Source organism: Lontra canadensis, unplaced genomic scaffold (genome assembly GCF_010015895.1).
Source record: "Lontra canadensis isolate GAN:19392208 unplaced genomic scaffold, GSC_riverotter_1.0 scaffold38, whole genome shotgun sequence".
Lineage (NCBI taxonomy): Eukaryota > Metazoa > Chordata > Mammalia > Carnivora > Mustelidae > Lontra > Lontra canadensis.
Genome location: NW_022631032.1, coordinates 78,807 through 106,069, shown reverse-complemented (window position 1 = coordinate 106,069; position 27,263 = coordinate 78,807). Strand labels below are relative to the sequence as shown.

The 27,263-nt window shown below is 37.3% G+C and overlaps 1 protein-coding gene across 5 annotated transcripts in view; it reads left to right on the top strand.

The window, feature by feature from the left end:
• Positions 1-27,263, top strand: part of ATP13A4 (ATPase 13A4) — a 122,284-nt gene that overhangs the window by 59,688 nt on the left and 35,333 nt on the right. For all 5 annotated transcript variants that reach the window (XM_032869263.1, XM_032869264.1, XM_032869265.1 and 2 more), the window contains exons 7-16: positions 493-627; positions 4,057-4,126; positions 13,583-13,717; positions 16,008-16,178; positions 17,249-17,406; positions 18,041-18,229; positions 20,640-20,701; positions 23,854-24,004; positions 25,806-25,892; positions 26,124-26,277. In XM_032869263.1, coding sequence (XP_032725154.1) covers positions 493-627; positions 4,057-4,126; positions 13,583-13,717; positions 16,008-16,178; positions 17,249-17,406; positions 18,041-18,229; positions 20,640-20,701; positions 23,854-24,004; positions 25,806-25,892; positions 26,124-26,277 — 1,312 coding nt within the window. The remainder of the gene's footprint in view (positions 1-492; positions 628-4,056; positions 4,127-13,582; positions 13,718-16,007; positions 16,179-17,248; positions 17,407-18,040; positions 18,230-20,639; positions 20,702-23,853; positions 24,005-25,805; positions 25,893-26,123; positions 26,278-27,263) is intronic.

Below are 27,263 nucleotides of genomic sequence, written 5' to 3'. Positions count from 1 at the left end.
GAGAACATTTTAACTTTGTAAACCTGGAGTCTTAATTCAGCCTTCTTATGGCCAGTACATGTAAACAGGACCTGGAAATATTCACACCCGACACCCTTGCGATGGTCAGTATGAGGATCCATGAGACACTACTTTGTAAATGATAAGGTTAACAGTGATTACAAGTAAGGGCTCCAGGGCCAGATTGCCTGGGTTCAATCCCTAATCTGTGGCTATTGCAGCTGCATGACCTTGAGCAAGTTTGTCAAGGTCTGGGAGACTCAGCTTCTCCTCCTTTTCAACGGTGATAAGTAATAGCTTCTGGGTAATAAGGTAATTATGGAAATTAAAAGAGAAAATTCAAGTAAAGTTGCTTAGTGCAGTGTCTGGCATATGACAATTGCTGAATAAATGTGAATATTGTATAGGGAGATTTATGAAAGCAAAGAAGTCAATGAATAGCTAATGTGAAGACTAATTATTCCTTTTGTCTTCCTGTTTTCCTGCCAACAGGTTTTAAATCCATTTTACATATTTCAACTCTTCAGTGTCTGTTTGTGGTTTAGTGAAGACTATAAGGAATATGCTTTTGCCATCATAATTATGTCCATCATGTCCATAGCTTTGACGGTCTATGATCTCAGAGAGGTGAGTTTTTTCCACCAATCTTGTGGCCACAGAAAGGGATCAGTAGGAACTTTATTGAAATTTTGTTAGAAAGAAGAATCAGGAAATAGTTATTGCCAACTCTACAATAAATGAGACCAGGTTTGTGAATATCTAACACAAGTACTTATGCCGAATAATGTTACTCCTTTTCCTTCTCTCACATCCCAATTCCTAACCTTCCAAGTTATGTTTTCCCCTCTTTAGTTTACTCAGGTTGATCAGCCAGAAGATACAAATTCTATGAATTGTGAATAAGTGAAAAAATATATGCAGAGAACACTGTTAAATCCTGAAGGTGGTGGGAGAGGGTAGAAGGTGGAAGAGTCTATTTAATAATGACTCTTTTGCCCATTTTGTTTGGATGGCACTTATTCGTTAAAGCCTGAGTCCAACACTTGGCTTTCTTTATGCCCACATCAAGGGGTCTAAGTGCTTTTGGGAAAAAGTCATGTAGAAGAGATTGGTTGATCACAGTCTCCCATTCTCAAAAATAAGGTTTCAAACCAAACTCTCCTCACTTTTTATGAGATGCCCAATTACTCTTATTTCATTCCTCTAATTCAGCAGATAATCTCCCCTCTTGCTCCACAAAGAAGATAGAAACTATAAGATAGGAATTTGCTCAGCTCCCTACCCACCAACTCCCAAATGACCCTGTCTCTGCCTCCTTTCTGCCCTGCCCTCTTATTACAGAGAAGAAAGGGCACTCTGCCTGTGCTTGCAATAGCATCCTTTTCCATCTGCTCAGGGTACTTACATGGTCACTGAATGACCTCCTCAATCACTCCCCCATCGGCCTTTCTATCAGCATTAAACATGCTCTAGGGAAGTAACAATCCCCTCTCTTGATAAATCTTCTACATTTAGATACTACTTAGCCTCTCTTCTTCCTTTTGTAGGAAAACTTCTTTATGCATGCTCTCATGACTTACTGATCTCCCTCTCACTTTTCGCTATACTGACCTGATTTTCACTTTTGCGACTCCATTAAAAAAACTCTTGTTAAGGTCACCACTATAATCCTAAGCCCATAGGTAGTTTTAATTTTTTTTAATTCCTTTTTTAAACTAGTTATTTTTTTCTTAGTAGAAGGAGTAATACATGGACATAATTTTTAAAAGACTCAAATAGGACAATACAGTGTAAATAAAAAATAAATACCCCTCCGACCTTGGTTCTCCCAGTATCTAGATCCCCTTTCTGAAGGCACCCACTGGGTCCAAATGTTCTATAATATTTAGCAGTATTAAACACATGTACACTCATTTGCTTCACACAAATGGAAATACACTATGCACACTGTTCTGCACTTGAATTTTTCACCTAATATATCTTAAATATCATTCCAAATCTGCACAAATGTGTTTTCTCTAGATGTACCATAATTTTTAAACCAGTTATGTTGTTGGATATTTAGATCGTTTCTAGTTTTTTGCTATTAAAATAATGACAATTCTCGTACATATACCTGTCCCCACCTCTACATATATGTGTGTTTATAAATATATAAATTATGAATATGCTTAATTTATATTATATGTAGTTATGTATATAACAGGTATATTGTCTACATGACTTCTATGGAGATATAAAATTTCTATACTTGAAATTATAATTATAAACTAGATATATTATTTTAATAGATGTGGTCAAAATGCCTCTTAAACAAGGAATACTAATTTATACTCCTCCCAATAGTAGATGAGTGTTGGTTTTCCTTATCTTTGCCAATATAAGTGAAAATAGAATCCCATAACTTTAACAGCATGTTTTCCATTATGATTGGAGCACTTGCTCATGTCCTAAGCTGTTTGTATTTTTTCACTGTGAACTGTATTCATGTCCTCCATTAATTTTTATTGGATTGTTAGTCTTTTGCTTGCTGATTTTATAGTCCCCCTCCCACGGTGGACATTTTTTTTTTTTTTTTTGCATCGCAGCTTTCGCTAACCCTCTCCCTTGCATTGGACAGTTAACTGCTCCATCTGAAATGCTCTTTCCCTTAGGCTTCAGAGACACACACTCTCATCCTCTCTAGTAGTTCTTTCTCAATCTCTTTTTATAGTTCCTCCTCTTCTACCTGGCTTTTCCTTGGGGAGGAGTGTCTCAACATCAAAACAATATGCAAACTATAGCATCATTATATTAGCATCAGGTAGCATCTTTATATCATTTCCTACCCAGTTTTATTATTGCTTCTACTAACTATGTCTTTTTGGCCTTTTCACATGACTATATTAAGAGATTCTTCATTATTCTTATAACTGTATACCAATGAATTCTAAAGTGACTTTTAAATTTATAAATATTTCAAATCCAAATATTTCTTTTGAGTTTGACATTCATAGATTCAACAATCTATTTGATTCAAAGCCACTTTTTTCAGGAAGATTTTTACTGCTTCCATTGGTTATATATGCTCCAAAAGCACATTTTTTCCCCTTATTTCTGATTGTAATGATACCTTTATGTTTGTGATTATTTGATTAAAAATATTTTTCCCAGTGGGTTGTAAATTCCTTGCTGGTAAGAATCATATCCTTTTTTTCTTTTTTAACCATTGCATCTCCACCTCTTAGCATAGTCCCTGGCACATAAAGGTTGTTTAATAAAAGTTGAGTGAATGCAAAAATGAATAAAAGAATAAGTTAACAATAGAACACCCTATCTTTTACCTTATATTATTCTACTAATCATTCTTAGGACATATTAGTCAGATCTGTAAGTGGTTTGATGTCAGAGATTTAGGGGGTGTCTTAAATAGCAAAATCAGAATAAAAAAATGAATACACTAAATGATTAGGAGTTTTAACTCCTAGAAGCAGGTAGTTCTTTTACACAACAGTTTCTTAATTAATGTGAAATCTAATACCATTTTATTATATCTTTCTTTTCTATCTTGTTATGGATTCATTCTCCGTATCCTGTGTATTTCATATATTAATACAACATAAACTATGAGGAAATAGCAGGCACCACCAAACTCCTTATAAAGTTATAGATTAGGAACTCTGATGTGGGATAACTCAAGCCCGAAATAATGCTTAGTTCTTGAAGCTATTTAGGTATAAACACATATCTTGAATGATTAAAGTTCTTGATGTTCTCAACTGAAGGAAATAAAGACAAATTTATGGTTATCAAAAACGACTTTGAGTGAACCAAGCAGGCTGGGAAATTCCTTTCTACCAAAGAACACATACTTCTTATTGTTGGTAAGCAGGACAGCAGCTGGATGACTTTTCTGTTGACTGATAGGCTACTTAGTCCTTTGTTTTTAGCCAGCATATTCAGTCTGGAACAAGACAGTGTTCTATCTTTAAAGAGACTAATGCTTTACTGAATTAATACTTTGGATGTATCTTCAAATACATAAGCCTTTTCCTATTTTCCGTTCCTCTCTTTCAGCAATCTGTAAAACTTCACTGCCTAGTGGAGTCACATAATAGTATTACAGTCTCTGTATGTGGGAGAAAAGGTAAGTCTCATTCATTTAGATCTATGTGTGTTCGTATGAATCAAAACAGGATTTAAATTTTTATCTCTGTTTCTACTACTCTCATCTTCATATGCATTTTTTTTCTATACATTTACCTAATGGAATGAAGTGCTTGAGGCATTTTCACCTTAAAAAAAAAAAAACAACTTTACTGGGGCGTCTGGGTGGCTGGGTGGGTTAAAGCCTCTGCCTTCAGCTCAGGTCATGGTCTCAGGGTCCTGGGATCGAGTCTCGCATCGGGCTCTCTGCTCAGCAGGGGGCCTGCTTCCTCCTCTTTTTCTGCCTGCCTGTCTGTCTACTTGTGATCTCTGTCTGTCAAGTAAATAAAAAAAATCAAAATAAAATAAAATAAACATTAAAAAATCTCTATTGAGATAAAATTGACATATAATTAACTGAACATATTTAAAATGTACAATTTGATAGATTTTAATTTATGTATATCTGTGTAACTATCCATGAAACTATCAATAACAAATAACAACTATCAATAACAATAATGATAATGACTGTCCATTACTCCCAAAGGTTGCCTTGTACCTGTTTGTAATCCCTCTTCTCAACCTCTCTCTCTCCCCATCCCCATCCTTAGGCAATGATTTTGCATGTTTAGAACTGTATATAAATGGTATTATCCAGTAGGCATTTTTATGTCTTTTATAACATATTTTGGGATAATTTTACAGGGATCATATTCATAATTATTTTAAAATGTGTCCTTTTGATAAATATGTCAATAGTTTATTCCTTTTTTATTCCTGAGGCTAACCCCTGTGTATGGATAGATTGGTTTGAATTTCCATTCACCTACTGATGGGAAATTTGAATTGTTCCTAGTATTGGACTATTACAAATGATGTCTCAATGAAAATTTGGGTTCAAGTCTTTGCATGAACATACACTTTCATTTTATATGGGAAAATACATAATTGTGGAATGGCTGGGTCATATGGGCAGGGAAATGTTTAACTTTTTAAGAAACTGCCCAACTGTTTCCCTAAGTGTTTGTACCATTTTGCATTCTTACTGGCAGTGTATGAGAATTGTAGGGCCTCCACATTCTTGTCTACACTTGGCATGGTCATTTTTTAAAATTTTAACCATTTTAACAGATGTGTAGTGGTATCTCATTGTAGTTTTAATTTGCATTTCCCTAGTGACTAATGGCACTGACCATCTTTTCAGTGCTTATTTTCTATTTATATATCTTCTTGGTGAAGAATCTGTTCAAATCTTTTGCTTATTATGTTGTTTTCTCTAATTAGTTTTTGAGAAGAAGTTCTTTCTATATTCTGAATCCAAAGCCTTTATCAGAAATATGATTTGTAAAGATCTTCTCTCACTCTATGACTTATCATTTCCATTTTCTTTAAGGTGTCTCCCAAAGGGTGGATATTTCTACTGTTAAAGTCCAGTTTATCAAATTTTCCTTTTGTGGACCTTGCTTTTTGCATTACATCTAAGACACCTTTGACTAACCCAAGGTTATTAAGCTTTTCTGTGGTGTCCTAATGTAAATAAGTGCTTCATATGTAAGTTTTTAATGAATATCTATTCAGTAAATTGAGGTGAGGTACTTTTTGAGATTCAAAAATACATTTTTATAACAATACATAGGAAAATATGAGTTACTTTCTTTCTAGAATGAGTTCATCAAATCCTTCTCAATATTAACAGTTACAAGCTGGAGCCCTGCTTGGAAATTCTACACATTTGGGAAATTTGTTAAAGGTTAGAGTAGATTGAACAGTTTTAACAGTATTTAACAACTTTGTTGCATAGGAGGGTAGGCAGTACAAAGAAGGAAATTTTCCTAAAGGATTGAAGAGTCTGAACAATGCATTTTATCAAGAAATGATCGACATTTTTCAAAATGGGATAGTAATTATGAGTATGGGTTGGTGGATATAATTCTAGTTTTTCTTTATCCAACCCTATGAACATATCTATCTGGTTCCCAGGAGAGGGGGCCATAATTAACAACTGCAACAGATATTTTCCTATAACACAAAGTAGCAAACAAAAATCTATAAAATTTGTAGCCCAAGCAGAAATGACTTGGGTTCCAGGATCAAAATGTTACATGAAATATAGAGTGATGCCCCCTCTCACACTTTATCTCAGACCTCCACAAAATGGGGTTCTTTACAAAAGGGAAATGTCCTGCATATGAGAGAGAGAGAGAGAGAGAGAGAGAGAAATACACGCTCAGATCAAATCAAGTGTTGCCAGTTTAACAGTTGGTAGCAAAACCCAGGCTGTTTGCTTAGGTTTATTTACTTACGGCCGCTAAAATTTTGTGGTTGCTCCTGGAAATTTGGATACTTAGCAGTAACCAAGTTAGCTTTGGTGAATAGAAGAACATGTTTTTGACCTCATGAATAACCAGCAACACTGCCACCTATTCCTTTCTTGAGACTATTGGTGAAGTCCTTGGTGGTTACTTGATAGCCATGAGTGTACTGTTTTGTTTTCTCCAGGTATAAAAGTCCTTCTCCATACTAGACATCATTAATGAGTCTTCTAATGGACAAATATACTTGCAATCTTTCAGAGCAATTCTTTGCTCCCTACTATAAATTAGCATAAGATCTGGTCTTCTAGTTATCTTTCCCTTCAGGCACTATAGGAAACTTAATGTAATAGGTGGAGTTCTGCCCACTGTGAAGGAGAATGACTATGGTCTTCTCCACAAGTCATTCTGGGTCTCTTTTAAGCCAGGATCTAATACCACGAAGTGTTTAGGATTCTTTCCTGTCTATTAGTGGCCATAAAAAACTTCATCTGAGGTCTTAGATGTACACTGAGGAAGAGACAACAGAATGACAGAATTGGGAAGAAGACATGTTGGGCAGTGAGAAAACTATTTTTGAAATTCACTTGGACTTCCAACATCTGCTTAGATCTTATTTTGTATATATCTCTTCTACTTGATAGTTGAATGCTGTTGGGAACTCATAATTTATATGGTCAGTCTTATCAAATAATGTTAAACTCATGATAGATGGGCAGTCTCCCTTAGAGATTAATAGTGACAAACACAAAACAAAAACTACATTGTTTTTTAAGATATTCAGTTTTAGCTTTCACATTTAGATCTATATTGCATTTCAAGTTTTTTTTTTAATTGCAGTTCATTCTTTGCAAATAGACATTCAAATATTTCAATACCATTTGTTGAAAGGACTGTCCTTTCTCCACTGGGTTGTCTTTGCATCTTGGTCAAATATTGCTCATACACAGGTGGATCTGTTTCTGGACTCCCTGTTCTGTTCTACCCATCTATCTGCTTGTCTTTATACCAATGCCATCAAATGGCTTTATAATTAGTTATGCATAAACGATGAATCTTGGAACACTGAAAAAATAAAATAAAGTTTAAAAAAAATAAAGGAGGGGCGAATGAAGAAAAAAAATAGTCTTTAAATAGGATAATGTTAGTCCTTGAGCTTTGTTCTTTTCAGTGTTGCTTTGCTGATATTGGAACCTTTGAGTTAGAATCAAACTGTCAATTTCTAACAATAAAAAAACATGATGAAATTTTGATTAGGATTGTGTTGAACCTGTAGATTAATTTGTGGAAAATGGATATATTAATAAATTTGGGTCTTCTGTCTTATGGATATGGTATATGTCTCCATTTTTCAATCTTTGTTAATTTGGTCTTTGATTTCTCTCAGCGATGTTTTGCAGTGTTCGGTGTATGGGTCTTACACATTCTAAGACGCATTCCTAAATATTTCATGATTTTGATGCTATTGTGAGTGGTAGTTCAAAAGGTATATGTTTAATTGTTCATTTGCTAGTAGCTTCTTCAAATGCATGTGATGATTAGTCTCTATAGACTGTCATGTCTATATTCTGAAGTCAGGGAGACCGCTGGATTTTGTCTGGATTCCCCCTTCCCCCGGCCTGGGAACTCTCTAAAGACAGTAAACTGAGCAATTGTAGGGCATCTTCACTTGTTTCCTGTCTTTTGTTGTTTATGTTAGGTATTTAAACCATTGTTTCATATATTTTGTATATGAATATTGATACATATATGAATCGATACATGTATGAATATATGTATATCTCATTTGTTTCTACATGTATGAATATATGTATATCTCATTTGTTTCGGATGGGAAGATAGATCTGCTCCTTTTTGTGGCTGAAGTAAAACTTCCCCTTTTAAAAACACCCTGATCATTTTCTTGTTTAACCTTTTGTGATGAAATGTTTTGCATACATACAACAATGAGAAGAACATGATAATGAAATCCCATGTAGCGATCACTTAGACTCAACAATTATAACACATTGAATCTTTTTCATCCCTCTCTCTGGATTATTTTTGAGCTATCCCAGATATCATATAATTTAATGTGAAAAAAATGCAGTATGTATATAAAATATAAAGATTCCTTTTTAATTCTTTTACCTAAAAAATAAAAAACTAAAATAACTCCATAATTTAAAAAAATCAATTACACAGAAGGGTTGAAATTTTCCCAATTGAATCACAAGTGTGTGTTTATACATGAGTATATTTTCAAATAATATTCAAATAAAGCCCACATCTTGCTATTAGTTGATAAGTCTCTAGTTTCTTTGAACTCTACACATTCCTTCCTTTATATTTTACATTTTTCCTCACAAATTTTTTATTGAGGAAAGCAAATAGTTCATCCTAGGGGTTCTACAGTTTAGATTATATTGGTTACATATTCATAAAATTATTTAACACGATTTTCTGTGGTTTACACTTCCTGTAAATTGGTTGTTAGAGGCTTGAGTTTTTGACAAGAATATTTCATAGTTGATATTGCATACTTCCAATGAGAGATACATACTGATTATCTTCTTTTTGTGATGTTAGCAGACATAAATGTTTATGACTTAGATTAACTATTTCATTAAGAGTTTGAAATTTCTACTTCTATCATATGATTTTCACATACTAAGTGGAATATTTATGTAAAGAAAAACACTCTCCTCAACTATTTCATTACCCTGAGATTCAGTTTGTTTAAGAAAGACAAGATTAATATTTGATTATTTCCTTTTATGTACCAGCTTTCAGAATAATGGGTTGATCCTCTAGCATTACTTAAAGGATTTTTTAGTGTCATTATGTGTTCATATGGGTCGACACATTTCCATCCATGGCAATTTTTATTCTTACTGTGCTCAAATTTTCTCATCTTTGGCTTTTGAGTGCCTCCTCAGGTTGGCTTCTGAATTCTTCTGCTATGACCCCAGTAGCCTTTAAAAGTTTTGTTGCTTTCTGATATGATATGATATTCCAAACTTACCTTGGACAATTCCTGCTCCAAACCTGGACACATCCTTTTTTCCAAAGAGCTCTTATATATCATTATAGACCGCAACCAGAACGCTCAGAGTGTTCATTTCTATGGTGTTAGTTAGTCACTATTGCTTGGCCTTTTCAGAAGATAGATCTAGTCTTCTGACATTTCTTTTTAGAGAAGGAGAGAGAAAGAGTAGGGGGAGTGGCAGAGGGAGAGAAAATCTTAAGCAAGCTCCATGCCCAGCCCAGAGCCTGACACGGGGTTCAAACTTGCAACCTTGAGATCATGACCTGAGTCGTAATCAAGAGTTGGATGCTTAACCGATAGTCACGCAGGACCCCCATCTTCTGACATTTCTAATTCAAGTTTAGAATTGCGGGCTTTTTACTTAACTTTGTTGATTTTACTTTAGTCTCTCCTTTATCTCAAAAGTTGCAATTCTCAATGACAGCAACAAATTACTCATTTGCTCTATAACTCATACACAGTAATCTCAGAGTTGAAAGCCAAAATACCCGGAAGGAATATAATTCCTAAAAACAATTTGAGATTTTGTTGGAGTTTTTCTTTTCCTCTGTTTGTGATATACCATATGAAATGTACAAATTATATGTTTAAAAAAAACTTGTTTCAAAGTTACTTGAAATGGTTCTTCTCTGTATGGTTATATCAGCAACTCAATAGGTTTATCTCATTCATCTTGCTTTAGATTTTTAGTGTTAACTTTTCAAATGTATTTTTGTATTAGTTTATGTGGGTATTATACACAAATATATATGATATAAAATATATAATCATAGATTTAATAAAATTATATTTTAAATATATAAATTATATAAAATATCAAAATAAGGTATCAAATAATATAGGTATCATATCAAATAATGTATCAAATATCAAATAATATATCAAATAATAAAATAGATATTATATCAGGGGCACCTGGGTGGCTCAGTGGGTTAAGCCTCTGCCTTCGTCTCTGGTCATGATCTCAGGGTCCTGGGATCAAGCCCGCATCCGGCTCTCTGCTCCGCGGGGAGCCTGCTTCCCCCTCTCTCTCTTCATGCCTCTCTGCCTACTTGTGATCTCTCTCTCTGTCAAATAAATAAATAAAGTCTTTAAAAAAATAGATATTATATCAAATATCTACATGGTTTAAAAGTTAAACCTGTAAGTCAAAACATTCAGGAAGTCTGGCTCCTATCCCTCTTTTCTCTACCTTGTGTACTTACTATCTCTGTAAGAATAATTTTTTTTTGTTTTTGATTTATTCTTACATTGAAAAGATACAAAGAAATTATATATAATATTCATTTCTATATAGTATATATACAAAATAGTGTATATGTTTACACTGCTGCTTGGATAACAGGGGTATACCATACAGGGTTAGCTCACATTTGCTGGGGTGTTTGCTTTACCTGCTTTTTAAGAATATTGAAACATAGTTGACGTACAATGTTAAATTAGTTTCAGGTGTATTTACATATTTAAATATGTTTCCTGGAGATTCTTTCATAGCAGAATATATAACTTTTTTTTTTTTGCTCATTATTTCAGCTTTCTAGTATTCTTGTGTATGGGTGAACCATTGTTTTTTCAATCAGTTCTCTATTGAAGGATTTTATTTTATTTTATTTTTTAGTTTTTTACTCTAAAGATAGTGCTGAAATCAAAAGGCTTGTGCATATATTTGTCTTTTCTTATTTCTACCAGTCTATCTTTAGTATAGATTTTGAGAACTGAAATTGCTGAGTTAAAGAATAAATGCATGTATATTCTTTTGCTAGATAATCTAGCCAAATTTCTTTTCATGGAGATTGTACCAGCTTGCATTTGTGCCAGAAATGTGTGTTTCCTCATAGACTTGTTGACAGAATATGCTGGCAAACTTTTACCTTTTTCTAATTAGCTAGGTGGGCAATGTTAGATGTATTTATTTTTTTCTTTTTTTAGGAAATAACTTAAAACTTACAGAAAAGTTACAAGAATAGTTCAAATAACTTTTTCCCTGAGCCATTTGAGAGTAAGTTGCCAACATATGGCTCTATGACTCCTACATATTGTAGTGTATATTTCTCAAAGACAAGGACATTCTTCTACATATATGACAGTGTAACCATTAACATCAGGAAGTTAATATTGACATGTTAATAGCAACTGATGCTCACACCCCATCTAAGTTTTTCCAGTGGTCTTAATAATGTTCTTTATAGGAGAGGATTTGGAATTATACAGAAATATTGTTTGACACATCTCTTTAATCTTCAGTCTTTCCTTGACTTCATGATCTTGACTCCTTTGACTCTGGTTATTTTGTGAAATGTCTCTCAATTTGGATTTGTCTGATGTTTCCTTATAGTTAAATTCAGGTTATGCACTTTGGGCTGGAATATCATAGAAATGATCCCATGTCCTCATCATTTCCTCTCAGGTGGTACATAATTTAAATTTGTCCCATTACTAATGATGTTAATTTGGATCACTTTATTAAATAGTATCTTCCAGGTTTCTCCATTGTAAATTTACTCTTTTGTCCTTTGTAATTAATAGTTGTTTTGTTCAGAGATACTTGAGACTATATAAACAAGCTATCCTCATTAAATTTACCCACTAGTTGTATCCATTGCCATTTCTTAGCTGAATTATTACTTTGATAGTTGCCAAATCATGATTTTCTAATTACATCTTTTCTCCCCATTTATTTATCCATTTAGTTATGTCATATGAATTCATGAATTCCTATTTTATTTTATGGGTTATAGTTCATTTATCATTATTTACTTGATGTTCAAATCATTACAGATTTGGGCAATGAGAGCCTGTTAAGTTGGCTTTGATGTTTTTTCTATCTGCCTCCATCTTTCTTTGAGCACTTTTTTACTTAATGGTGCAATAAAATGTTCCAGCTTATATGATTTTTTTTTTTTTTTGGACAGCTTTGTAATCAGTCATTTCCTTAAAGAACGCTGATTTTTTTTGGGTGGGGGGAGGAATAGAATTTAGAAACCAAAGTTTGGGCACTAGATATGCACATCATTATTGGAATTTCATTACTCCTAGTCCCTCTCAGAGAACAGAATTAGTGAATATATGTATAAAAAAGACAAACAAACATATTATGTATATGTATTATATATATTCATTTATATCTATTTTATTTTTTATCTATTATCTATTGAAAACCATCAGTTTACATTGTGGTCTCCAATTCTAATCCAATACCACAGTGTTCAGTCTAGTTTTATTTCCATCTATATTTGTAACTTCCTTTCTTCATAAGAAACCTGGCTCTCATTAGCCTCATTATATCTACTCATTTTATCAATCCCTGCTGGGTGTAACCCATCATCTCTCATTACTGATGTTCTCCCCCACTTCCATGTAGACACCTTTTTCACTGCTTGGACTTCAACAGCTCACACCAGGCCACTGTCACCATTGGGGCCCTTCTCTCCCTCCTTGGGCTCTGAAAACATGCTCCACACCAGGTAAACACCTGTCCATCCTGGTTAGTCTCCAACACCTGCAGCAGGCTGCCATCCACATCCCTAACCTTCTGCAAGGATGCCTGCTTGTTTAACGTCTATAGCTTTGGGGCTGAGTAAGGAAAGAAAGAACTACAAGAAAGCAGACAGGAAGGAAGGAAGGCAGGCAGGCAGGCAGGCAGGAAGGTACTTTCAATTTTTAAGTTATGAATAAGAAGGAGATCTCTTCAAATGTTTAACATGCCACTTGCATTATGTGTGCGCATACACACATATAACATGCAAACATCTCTAGCAATTTTGCTATAGTCATTTGCTATACATCTCTCTCTATTCTTCAGGAGTTCTTTATATATCAGCAATGTTAATCTTTTGTAATATAATGTAATATAAGTTTCAACATAGTTTCTGAATTTGTCTTTAGTATTTTTCTCTGCTTATTTATTTATTGTTTTACTACACAAAGATTTTTATTTTATGTAATTTATTGATTTTTTCCTTATTGTTTCCAGATTTTGAATCAATGTTGAGGAACAGCTTCCTTTTTAAAAATGTCCTGGTTGTTTTTTCATTGATGTCCAATTAAGGGAGTTGTGAGATTATGTTTTTGTGGGAAAAAAAAAAAATCTGACTCTGCCATCTCACACCTTCAGCTGGAGTCCAAGAGCTGGAATCACGCTTCCTGGTACCTGGAGATCTATTAGTTTTGACGGGGAACAAAGTGCAAATGCCATGTGATGCCATCCTGATTGACGGCAGCTGTGTGGTAGATGAAGGCATGCTGACAGGTATGGTTCTGTCTCACGACTTAACAGCCTCTGCAAGCTCTCCCAGCTTCCTCCTCTATCTGAACAATAGTGGCAGAGGATGGGGCTGCTGTGGGACTTTCTCACAGTGAAGTCTTACTTAACTGTCCTGCTCTGGATGGTTCTGAGGGTTCAAATTGAAGCTGCTTTCTATGTGCTAAGTTTGATACAGTTGTAACTTTCTGAGTGCTTAGCATTTTCTTCTTGAACAAAGGGTATTGCAACCCTGTCATTTTATTTTAAAAGGCTGTAGAGATCATTAGACATTTCAGAATCAACTGTGACTTTTATGTTTAGTGTTTTCATATAAAATATATCTTCAAATAAACTTGGAGGATATGAGAGCTGTTGATGACATTCTGAAACCCAGATGGTCAAGTCCAAGCTCTTTTTGGCTTGGCTTGAACATGTCAAGAAGTTCATGACACAGGATTTGGCACATCTGCTGCTTTGAAAGTACACACTAAGAATTTTGGACTAACTGTATTTCATTTTTAAACAACATGCTAGAGCTGGGAGGGACCTGAGAGGTCACTACGTCTCATGGATATGGAAGCTAAAGTCCAGAAAGGCGAAGTGACTTGTTCAAGGTCACAGTGCTTTGAGTTCTCATGCATACCTTTGAGGAGATGTTTGCCAACATTTCTGTAAGATAAAGAAGAATCGTAAAGTCTTTTTCACAGATGGACCAGGGGGCCGAGAAGACACATTGACTTACTATGGTCCCATGAAAGCCCAAATTGGATCCATATTCCCTGGGCATCCCAGGAAGGCATGAAATAGAGACAAGAACACACATCTTTCTTCTATTAACTTTACCAAAAAACTTTTTAAATGTGTGGCATGCCAGGTTTCTTTTATAAGGACTATGTAAATTTTAAAAAATCTCTTAGTACTGGGACTTTCGCAGTGCTAAGGACCATTTTCTTGCACAAGTGCAGCATATATATCTGACTTTGTACTGCTTACTCGGCAAAGACCAGTGGTAGGTTTTATAAGTTTTGTTTCTCCGAACGGTCCCTAATTATTTCCATAACTTCATTCACCACCTTGTACTAACACTTCAACCTGCCCCAATCTGTCCCCACTGCACTGGTAAAAGTCACCCATGTCCCAATTGCCAAATCCAAAGGATTCTGCAGATTTCTCTTCTTATGGACATCTCTGCTGCTTTTGACTATTCTCACCCTCTCTTCCTTTGGTGAACTTTTCTCCCGAACTTTCCAAGATTGTGCCTTCTCTCCAAGTTCTTCTACCACTGACGACACCATCCAGCGTCTTGTGCTGCTCCTCTTCCCCTGTACTCTTCATTGGTGGTGTTGCTCAGAGCTGTGTCCTAGCCCTATCCTCTTCTATCCTCACGCATGATCCCTAAGTAATCTCATCTCTCCCATAGCTTTAATCATAGTCTGTAAGGTGGGGAATCTGACTAAATGTCTCTGGCCTCTCCCCTGAAGTCCAGACCCAAATTAATAAATGCAAGACAGTTCAGCAGAGCCATTCCACAAGACGTCTCCAACTCATGGTGACCAAAGGCAATTCTTCCCTCTGCTCATTTTCCCCAAGTTGGAAACCAGGAAGCCATTTTGAATTTCTCTGTCCCTATGACCTGCCAAGATAAAAAGAACTCCCCAAATTTTATAACTTCTTACCTCTTTATTTCTCAAATCCAGCACTTTCTCTCTGCTCCTACTGCCAACTGCCGTAGTTCAGACCTCATTCTGTCCAACTGGATGTCCAGCCTACAGTCTCACCAGATTTCAGTCCACTCCCATACAGCAGACAGACTGCTCTCTCTTACACACAAATATGATGTTAGTCTCCTGAAGAAAGCAGTGAAATATCTCCCCACCCCCCTTCTGCCACTAATGCCTACTAAAACCATTTCAACACTTAAATATGTGCACTTAGGCCATCCATGCTTTGGCTCCTACACAGGTCTCAGAGCCACTCACTCCCCAACACCCTGCATTCTGGAATGCACACCTTGCCGTTCCCCACGTAGCTATTTCTAGCCTTTTTAAGCATTCATGTGTGATGTTACAAAACTTACAATATTTATAATACAACATTATACTTATTTGTCTGGACTATAAATCTCTTAAAAACAAGAACCATATTTCTTTCTCCTTGTATACCCAAAACCTAGGGTTGTCCCTTCCTCCACAGCAAGCTTATAACAAACGTCTACCACATGCTGAGTGAGAGCACGCATGATTTAAAAGACTGAAGGCTCCTTACCTCACAAAATGAGATGCTTGTTTTTTTACAGGAGAAAGTATTCCAGTGACTAAAACTCCACTACCCAAGACAGAGAGCTCTGAGCCCTGGAAAACGCAGAGTGAAGCAGACTATAAACGACATGTCCTCTTCTGTGGGACAGAGATTATCCAAGCCAAGGGAGCCTGCTCTGGGACCGTGAAAGCGGTGGTGCTGCAGACTGGTGAGTTAGGAGCTTTTCTTTTATTTTGTTACTTTAATGAAATATTTTTGCTCCGTTTGTCTAGTGCCTTAAATTTATTAAGTAAGGAATAATCTTTAGGTAATAAGCCAAATATATAAATTTTTATATTTTAAGTGTGAATTGTACTATGGCATATGCCTTTTTAGTAAAAATAATACTGATAACAATTACTCTTTATGTGTTTTGTGGTTTATAAACTATTTCCATGTATCAAATCAACACAGTAAAGATGCCTTTTTCAACTTTGTATGTAAATAGGCTGAGTTCAACACAATCCGAGCAGACTTAAAAAAAAATTACACAGCTACGCACCGACAGAGCTAGACCTAGAACCTAGATCTTTTAACCCCAAATTCCAAGTTCTTTCTAACCCTAGGCAGGGTTAGCAACTGAAAGCTTGACACTGAAAAGTATTAGAAATTAAGTCCATTGGTATTTAGTGGGTCATATGGTTTAAAGTCAAGCAACGTGTGTGTATGCGTGTGTGTGTGTGTGTGTGTGTGTGTGTGTATGAATGCTCATAAGTCATTCCCTCAAAATGATGTTATACTTGGGAGTACCTGGGTGGCTCAGTCAGTCAAGCATCCAACTCCTAATTTTGGCTCAGGTCATGATCTCAAGGTTGTGAGACCGAGCCCCACGTTGAGCTGGGCACTCAGCACAAGTCTGCTTGTCCCTGTCCTTCTTCCCCTAACTCCACTCTCATGCATGCTGTCTCTAAAATAAATAAAATATAAAAAAAAAAAAATGAAGATATGCTTGGAAAAGCTGTGCTCTGACCTCAGTGTGGTGGTTTCCTTGCTCTGGAATGCACTGAAACTGAAAGTAGAGAGAAGAAAGATCAGAGAGGAATAGGCTCTGAAATAGGTGTGGTGAGATATTTCCATTCCAGCACTCAGCTATTTTCCCAATTATCCTTTAATAGTCCTTGGGCTTAAGTACTGTTTAAATATCTCTAGAGAAAAACGAAGGCCATGTTGAGGCTTAGAAGAGCACTAGCAGTAGGATATGTCATCCTGAGAATGTGGAGTGTGTGTTTGTTACTCCAGGATTCAACACTGCAAAAGGTGACCTCGTGAGATCCATTCTCTACCCGAAGCCAATGAACTTTAAGCTCTACAGGGACGCCATCATGTTCCTCCTGTGCCTTGTGGGGACAGCAACCATCGGGATGATCTATACTTTGTGCGTCTATGTGCTCAGCGGGGTAAACTGCTTTTGTTCTTTTACTACATGTACACATACACTTGTCTATGTATAATTTACACTCTGCGTGTTAACCTTAATCTCAGGCATGGTTTACAAACCTGGGAAACAAAGCCGAACACTGAAACCTGCACATACACTCACAGTTACCCAATATCAGAGACTGATCACTAAGTAATATCATAAAAATAAGATCCAGAGGGACAAAACACCATTTATTGAGCAATCAACATGCCTCTCATCTGGTACACTTCTCCTTACGCTATTTTTTCATTTTCAATCTGAGAATTTATTTATCCCAATAATGTAGTGTTTTATAGTTATTAAATAAGGAATTTAAAATAAAACCCAGATACCCAATGTTGGTGATGTCATGGCAGATTTGTACATTGTTCTTTGCTGGTTGTAGTATGAAGCATTACAAACTTTTTCATTGGACTTTGAGAAATTTATGAGAGCCATACTCTTTGACCCTGTTTTATCATTTCTGGGAATTTGACCAAAAAAGTAAAAAAAAACCCAAAAAAACAACAAAAAAAAAAAAGAAGAAGAAGAAGAAGGAAAAAAAGTCATCTGCACCATGCTATTCAGGATTGCTTTACCTGTTAATGCTGAAGAGTGACTTTTTGTCCCAGGAGCCTCCAGAGGAGGTGGTGAAGAAAGCCCTCGATGTCATCACAATTGCGGTGCCTCCTGCTCTGCCTGCTGCTCTGACCACGGGCATCATCTATGCCCAGAGGAGGCTGAAGAAGAGAGGCATCTTTTGCATCAGCCCACAGAGGATCAATGTATGTGGACAAATAAACCTCGTCTGCTTTGATAAGGTATGTGTATGTCATCCTCGTGCCCATCACCATTTTATCATCATTGTCATCTGGTGCAGGTTCTTCATACTCTTCTGGGGCAGGAAACAGAGGACATGGCATTGGACTTCATTTTTTCTCTGGTTGGGTGTGTGATCTAGGAAAGGCACATCTCTTGGGCTCTCAGATGCTGGGGTTTAGAGGAGGGAGAATAGATACAGAATAGTGGCTCTTTTACAGTCCTTCCAGCTCCAATATTCTATAAAACACAGTTAATTAAAATAGCATTCTGTCCCTCCTGGTCAAAGCCCCATACAAAGAACAAAACTGAAACCCTTTACTATGGTCCCTGCTCTATCCCTAATGCTAAGAATATTGCTTAGTGTATAGTCAGTGCTCAATAAATGTTTATTGATTTAATGAATCAGTAAAAAAAGGAAGAGTTTATTTAACTGTGTTTTACTCGGTTAATTGGACTTGGTTAAAGGAAAACCCCAATCAAATCTATACTGTATTTTTGCATCTGTTGTATATTGCTTAAAATTATCCTTGATTATTTGCCAGTTATTCATAACCAGCCTCTTAATCTACCTTCTCTGGAATGTATTCTTTTGGTCTGTGTCTGTACTAGTTGAGGGTGGGAGCTGTGAGGGGGAAGATGGAGAAGAAGAGCTGGGTTGTTTTGTGCCCAGGTCTTCATTTGTACATATGACTGATGACTGCAGAGAGAGGTCATTGCCTTTGAAAGGAGTTTAACCTTACTCACAGTTCTCCTGGTAAGGAGAGGTACTCACAGCTTGCCATGTGGGGCCACAGGAGGAATGTCAGTCTTTGATGAGATAGCAAAGCAGGAGTGAGGGGAATGCTCGGGCCATGGTCTTTATTGGGATCTCTCCAGGGAAGGCAAGTCAGGCCATAGCTTATGATTGGTTACTTTGAATGATTTGGGTGAACTTTGGGCTATAGGGTTGTCTCTGGCACTTGGCCCTGGGATGAGGAAGGCAGAGAACTATTGCCTCCTGAGTAGGAAGGGCCAGGTAGAAGATTGGTTAGTTCACATGTCAAACATATGCTGAATTTCTTGCTACCTCTGTAAGAATTGACCAACCCCATAGAAGCAGTCTTTAGAAGAAGTCTAGGAAGGTTTTAAGATGTCAACTCATCATAATATAGATAGAGAAAATTAATGCGATTCAAGGGTATTAGAGGCAGGTGGACATGGGGACACAAATGGATTCAGAAAAGCAATAAGGCTTGTGCTTCTGGCCAGAGCAAGACATTAGTAATGGGAGGCACCTTTAACATCTGGCTAAGAGATTCATACATATTCTTTAGGGAGTGGGGAAACTTTGAGGTGTTTTTTGTTTTTGTTTAATTGTTGTTCTCTTTTTTCTTAATTTATTTTTTATGTGACAAAATGTACATTAACCATTTTAGCCGTTTTTAAGTGGCTCTAAGTACATCACCACTATCCAACTTCAGAATTTTTCCATCTTCCCAAACTGAAACTCTGTGCCTATTAAACAATACATTGGGAGTTTTGATGACAGAGAATTAAGGGGATCAGAGTGGTATTATATAATTACTAGAATCTCTGAGTGATCTACCAAGATCAGAAGGTTAACATTGCTCTTGCCAGCATCTCAGTATTATTTTGTGATCAAACTAGCATAACAGAGAAGGCTGTTCTATTGATGGGATCATCTCCTCCTTGGACCGAGCAAAAGAAGCAGGGGTGGGAAAGACCATTAGGACATGAATTTGAATAAAATAAGTAATAATTATGAGTAATTATCATTACAATTTGGTCCTACTCTATGTCAGACATTAAGTTAAGCACTTTGAATTACCCCATTTGATGTTCATAACAACCTTATTTGATTATAAGCATGTTACAGGTAAGGGCTCTGATGTTCAAACGGATTAAATAATTTGCCCAGGTCATACAGCTGGTGTTGGAAATGAATCCAAGCTCTTCATCGTTATCCTGCACTGAGAGAAATATCAATAAGCACCTTTTTTTTTTAGTGTCAAATAGCAAACCATCTGTTTAGAGCAGGGACAAAGTCTATTCCCATTACTTATTTCTGATGACATACTTTTTATCTTCTGCTCGGTGAGCCTTTTTACAGGCTTACCGAAACTTTCTCCATCCATTTAGTCTACCATTAGATCCTCAAAACCAGCCTCTGGAGTAATAAGGCAGAGACTGCTTTCTTACTTTTATCTCCAGCTTGGCCAGACAACAGGTGTGAACTCATCAAAGCTTCTGCCTGGGACCCCAGGCACCCACTTCATTGTGCCTTTCCTTGAAGTGCTGATTTCAGTAATGTGTTCGTGACATATATTTCCCTGTTAAAACATACCTCATGGGTTGTCATTATAGGGCTGCGGAATCTTCAGAGTAAACCCAGTGCTTGTTTTTGTTTAGACAGGTACCTTAACAAGGGATGGTTTGGATCTCTGGGGAGTCGTGCCCTGCGATAGGAGTGGGTGAGTACCCTGGACCAAATGCATTTGCATTTCTCTTTCCCCAGAAAAAATATTTTCTCTTGAAAATTAATAATGAAGACATTTTGACTTTGGCTTTGAAGCAATGGTTGCCATAGTATCTTCATGGAATTTCTCTTTTTAAACACTTCCAAGTCTTCTTAAAACATGCATATCTCCCTCTACCACCCTCTGCCCTGTGCCACTCACAAACCTAGGAGATGGAGGGGTTTCAAGTCCTTGCTAAAATGTAATTTGCAAAAAAAGTTAAAAAAATATATAATGTACTTTGCTGTCATCATATTAGCCAGGGGCCGAAGTTGACCCCTGGGTACCTCTTTGGAGAATACCAGGACACTGTCCCTTCGGGAAGTGCGTTTCTTGCACAAACTGAAGACTTCAGGTGTGCCAGGAGGAAGAACGCTGCACGGATCTGGGTACACTGAGCTGCAGGAAGAGGAACACCTGTGGAGCCATATCTAATGCACTTATTTTCCCTGGTACTGTAATTCTGGAAACTCCACCTTTTGGTTGCCAGAAACTCCTCCTGTCTGGCCAGAAAAGACTCATTTTTTAGCAAATTTCGGCTCCCAGTGGTAAGGTTGGCACAGCTCTCTTGTGTGTCCCTCTTGTGGCCATGGCTGACTTTGCAGCCTTGGCTGCTTTTTCTAGCTGCTACCTTCACTTGGGATCAGGAAACATCTGACATTTACATTTTTTTTTTTTTTTTAATGAAAGTGTTTCCCTTTCACACTTAACAACTTTCGCCGCAAAAACATGTATTACTAAAGGGTACATTATGGTTCTTCTTCGCTATGCAGATGACTTAGAATTTTCCCATAAAAGATTTTAATTATATGCGTTTAATACATTTTCATATTAAAATATTATTTATAGACAGGTCTCTTTCCGGGGTTAAAAAATAAATCTTGGTGTTTCTAGCCACTTACGTTCACAAAAGAAACCTCTTCTAAGTATTAAACATTCTAAAGTTCTTTCCATTTTCTCTCAAAGAGAGATTTAGATATATACCTAGTCATCCTGTTAACTAGTGTGTTTCTACCTCAGCTTCTACAAAAAAAAAAAAGTATGCATTTATTCAAATATGCAACCATCCAGAGAGCTGTTTCTTTCTTTTTTTTTTTTTTTTCTAAAGATTTTATTTATTTATTTGTCAGAGAAAGAGAGAGAGTGCACTCAAGTAGGCAGGGTAGCAGGGAGAGGCGGAGAGAGAAGCAGGCTCCTTGCCCAGCAAGGAGCCCCTTGTGGGACTTGATCCCAGGACGCTGGGATCATGACCTGAGCGGAAGGCAGAGGCTTAATGACTGAGCCACCCAAGTGCCCCAGCAGTGTGTTTCTTATTTACATTTGTGTTCCTAGTGCTGTGGCATTATACCAGGTACATACAGCACATGCATAACAAATATTTGTTTCATTTATTTTTTATTTACTTATTTTTTAAGATTTTATTTATTCATTTGACAGAGATCACAAGTAGGCAGAGAGGCAGGCTGAGAGAGATGAAGGGAAGCAGGCTCCCTGCTGAGCAGAGAGCCCGATTCAGGGCTTGATCCCAGGACTCTGGGATTGTGACCTGAGCTGAAGGCAGAGGCTTTAACCCACGGAGCCACCTAGGTACCCCAAATGTTTGTTTAATTTAAAATGAACTTACTATGTTCCATTTTTTTAATACTTTTCTACTTTTTGAATTGACATCATCTTACCTATAAAACTTTGAATTTCTAAAAGCAGCTTGTCAAATTTAAATAAAAATAATTGATATAATGTTTAGGTTATGGACTAATTAATTAGGTCTGCCACTCTTTCTTCCTCCTTTCCTTCCTTCTCTCAAAAAGGTCAAAGTTGGCTTTAATGACTAAAAGGGAAGTTTAAAATTTGAAAAAAAGGGATACATTTAATTAATAACAAAGAATACCGATTCAATATTAGGTAAGAAGTAGCCATCTGACTTATAGGCTATTAAGTATCTTCTTGTAAGAGGTAAGCTCATCTTTAATAATTCTTATTTTTTCCCAAAGACTTGCCTAATGTGCCAGCTACCTCCAGAACCATCAGAAGACTGCCTGAGGCTATTTGAGTGGGATCAACCATAAACATTCAAATAAGAATATAAAGACAAGGATGAGAGAGAGTTCTATTTATTTGTTGCGTAAACCAGGGTTTGGCCCAATCCTCAGGAACTCAGAAACACATATTCAGAATTACACAGTGATGAGAGTGTGTGTGTGCTATCTTAAAAATAAGATCCTCCCCCACCTTATCTGTGTTTGCTTTCCAGCATGAGCTTAAGCTTTTGTGTTAATCACATTGCTGGTGATTGCTTAATGTTTACTGAAATACTATGGAATATGTTGAAAAGCACTAGGATAACCTGAACTTTTGATATATAATGATAGGTACAATCAACAGGGTCGGTAATCAGCCAAGAGGTTTTTGAACTTGTAGGGAAGCTTGAGTGAGAAAGCCAGGAAAAAATATGGCTGAATTATGAGATAACACTGTGATGTGGTTGCTTTCAAGAAGAAAAGGCTAGAGCAACCTAAGGCCATATTTAAAGAATTGCAATGTTCTTATCATCAGAAATAATAATCTGAACCTGGAGACTGCATTTGAAGGCAAACTATGACAAATACAAACTTTCCCAATAAAGAGCAATTAGGATGGTGAGCGGTCTGGAATCTGCGCATTGGAGGCACAGCTAGAGGTTCCTGTGTAGCCCCAGGGGAAGAAACGGTAATAGTGATATACTTCAAACTAAGGGTGATATTTCTAGTTTTTTTCTATACCTCTGGAACTAAACCATTAGCAGAGAAAGAACAGGGAAAAGAAAGACCTTGAAAGAACCCAGAGACCTTTCTCATACTTGCTGAACTTATAGAAGGACAATGGTTAAATGAAGCACTCTTAATCTGGGGTTGCGGATTGGAGAATGGGTACTAATGTAACAAACCATGCTAAATTAATTTTTATTTGTCAGAGAGACCGAGCATGAGCACAAGCAATGGGGAGCTACAGGCAGAGGGAGAGGCAGGCTCTTCTCTGGCTAAATTAATTTTTAAATGGATATTTATTTCTAGAAGCTCCATTGTGGCATGGAGGGAGAGGACTGAAGCCCCTTTTCTTTTCTCCTTTAGCTTCCAGGAAATCCACAGCTTTGCCTCGGGCAGGTCTTTGCCATGGGGCCCACTGTGTGCCGCCATGGCCAGCTGCCACTCTCTGATCCTTCTCGATGGGACCATCCAGGGAGATCCTCTGGATCTCAAGATGTTTGAAGCCACCACCTGGGTAAGACCCTGCTCTTCATGGAAGCTCAGAAGCATCTTCAATGCCAGGACAACACAGATTCAGTACTTATAAGTATGAGGTTTACAATAAAGAGTGGCATGTGGTAGTGACATGTAAACTAATCTAAGCCTGTTTTCCATTGTCATTGTACAATGTGGCTAATAATATTATCTCCATTGTAGGGTTATTGTGAGCATTACATAGAATGATGCATTTAAAAAAAAATCCCTGATAGTGTGCCTGGACTATTACAGGTTAATAGGATTAATGTAATTATGATTATTATATATCTTCCGACTCTTGAGACAATATAATTATTGTATAATTATTTTCCAACTCTTGAGCAAGGTCTGGTTTTAAAGTTTTCTAGAACGTGGGGATTAGGAAACAGCACTGTCTTCTGTGCTTAGGATAACTCATTGTTCCTGAAAGTTTTATTCTTATTCATTAAATATTGATTTTGTTTTCAAAGCTAAAAACAAGAGAAAGGGAAACCACGAAAGAACTTTTGTTGAGACTTTGAAGGAGATTTAAGAACAAACGGTGTAGTTCAGGACTTCCCAGTTCTGGTTCTGGTTTTGTTCCGTAGTCTGGCTTCCCAGTTCTAGTTTCGGCTCTATTCTGCTTCACCCTGTGAAGTCAGCCCGCTTGTTGGGTCTCTGGCTCTTATGACCTTAAAACGACGGGGCTGAATTAGATCAGCAGTGTTCCTATAAAGCAGACAAAACAAAACAAAACAAAACAAAACAAAACAAAGACCAAACTGAAATCTTTTCTTAAAAGGAAACCATATTTGCATAGCTGTCTATCACACCCAGTGCTCATCTCAACCTGATGTACTATATGGTGGCTAACTGAATATAATAATAATAATAAAAAAACTACAAAAATTATCTTTCTTCACACACAAAAAGGAAACCTTATTCAGAAGTATTCTATAAAACACCAACAGTTGGAGTTGCTGTGGTTGAGTACCACGTGAAGTGTGGGAAGCGCCTTCCACCTACGTAGCCACAAGCCCACCCCCACCCCCTGCATCCTGGTGCAGCTCTAGACCCCTGTGGTACATGTGTTAGTCCCGCTGAAGGAGGCAATCTCTAGAGTCCCTTCCAGCTCTGGTGCGGCATGGTTCTGTAGCAGGCCAAGGTAACCTTGCCAGTCCCCCATCCTTCCTGGGTTACTGTTTCTGTATCTTTAAGTAGGAATTACAGTTTCCTGTCTGAGATTTTTTTTTTTTTTTCAGCTGCTGGCTGATATGATTACAAAGCATTTTGACATCTTTGGGTAAAAGGTTCCTTTGACTATAATTTAGTGTTATTATTTCAGCAATGACTGAGTGTTTACTGAACACTAGCCATGCCCATCACAGTCCCTGCCCTGCCTGGCCCTGTGGACTATTGATTCAAGTTAGATAGAGAGGGAAGGGCAGGAACAGCCTCAAACTCCAGGAAAACAAAGACCCTTGCACACAAGTCTGGCTCTTCATGCTCACTATTTTCAAGTTAAGCTCTTCAGAAGTGGAGAATGAAGCTTTATGCAGCACATTCCAACAGAGAAAGTCGGATAAATTGCATGAATAATTCAGAAGTATCTGCCCTTCAAGTTCTGCTGTATTTCCGATGCACTTTTTCCCCCCGTAGTGAAATAAGTCTCGTTCACCTCCATCTAGCTGAGGGAGGAGACACCGAGAGTACATTGAGGTGGTCTCAGGATTTTCTCAAGGGGTGAGTTTGAGCCTGGTATTAGTGGATGATGAGAAATAAATAAATCTCTACAATGAAATATCCCATTTGTGAAATAGGAGATGGCTATTTCTGGGGACGATTTCCACATCACGGGAGTGCCAGCACATGCCATGGTAGTTAAGCCCTGCAAAACAGCCAGCCAGGTAAGACTTGCCTGCTATTTGCCCCATAATGCTCAAACTTAAAGGGAAAATCTCATCAAGCCTACAGTTTTGAAAGGGCACAGATATGTCTTCTTTGAATTCCGTATCTGAAAATTGCTCATACCTTGGTTCCCGTATCTGCTAAAATAAGAATAGAGGGAGGAGTAATTAATTCCTAATATCTAAGAGCTATGTCGGTATGTCCCTCTCCATTCCTCATCCCTCAACCAGGTCCCAGTGGAAGGAATTGTAATCCTGCATCAGTTCCCATTCTCATCAGCACTGCAGAGGATGACAGTCATTGCCCAAGAGATGGGGGGTGACAGGCTGGCATTCATGAAAGGTGCACCAGAAAGGGTGGCCAGCTTTTGCCAACCTGAGACAGGTAAGTGAATAGATTTGTAGTACAATTGACAAATCTGTATTTCCAGCCCAAATGTGTCCCACCAACACTAAATCTGTAAATCTAATTGCCTACTGGTCATTGCTAATGTGGTGACTCAACTGACATCCCAAACTCAATACTTCTCTTTCTTGCTTCCTATATTTTCCATCTTGGTGAGTGGTACTACTAACTTACACTGCTACCCCTAATTTAGGATTTGTCCCTGATTCCTCCCTCTCTTCATAGCCTCTGTTTTTTCAACTGCTAATCCATGGCCCTGTCACTCCATTAGCTCAGTCCCTCATCATCCCTCCACAGGATCCCTTCAATATTTAGTGAATCGAACTCCAGCCCCTGGTCTCCCCTACTCTGATTCACCTTTTATACTGGGACCAGATTGGTTTTTCCACCACATTCTATAACCATGTTGTCACTTTCTAGTTCTTATTCTTCTGGTTGCTTCCCACAGGCTCCAGGATAGTCTCATACTCCTTTAGAATCATATCTAAGACCTTCATGATCTGACTTTCATCATACTTTCCAGATATGCTTTACCAGTACTGTCCTCCCCTCTTGTGCTTCCCTGAGCTGCACTCACTACTCAAGTCTTGATGTATTGTGTCTCCATGTCTGAGCATATGGTGCTTCCTTGGTCAAAAATGCCTTTCCCCTTCTTTCATCTATCCACTTCTTGCCAGTATGATATAAGCTCCTCAAAGTGTTTCCATTGCACATTGCAATTACTTGGATACCTTGCAATGGCAATGACCTCATTCTACCCTCAGAGACCGAGATCTCTAGAGCAGGACCTGCAGTTTAGTCTCTGCAGACTCGACACCTCACACATACGTTATAGGTAGACTCTCCATCAATGTTTGTTGGTTAAACTGGAGAAAAAAGAATTACATGCTTTCCCCATCTTTTTTACATTTTTCTTCTTTCCTTCCTTCCTTCCTTCCTTCCTTCCTTCCTTCCTTCCTTCCTTC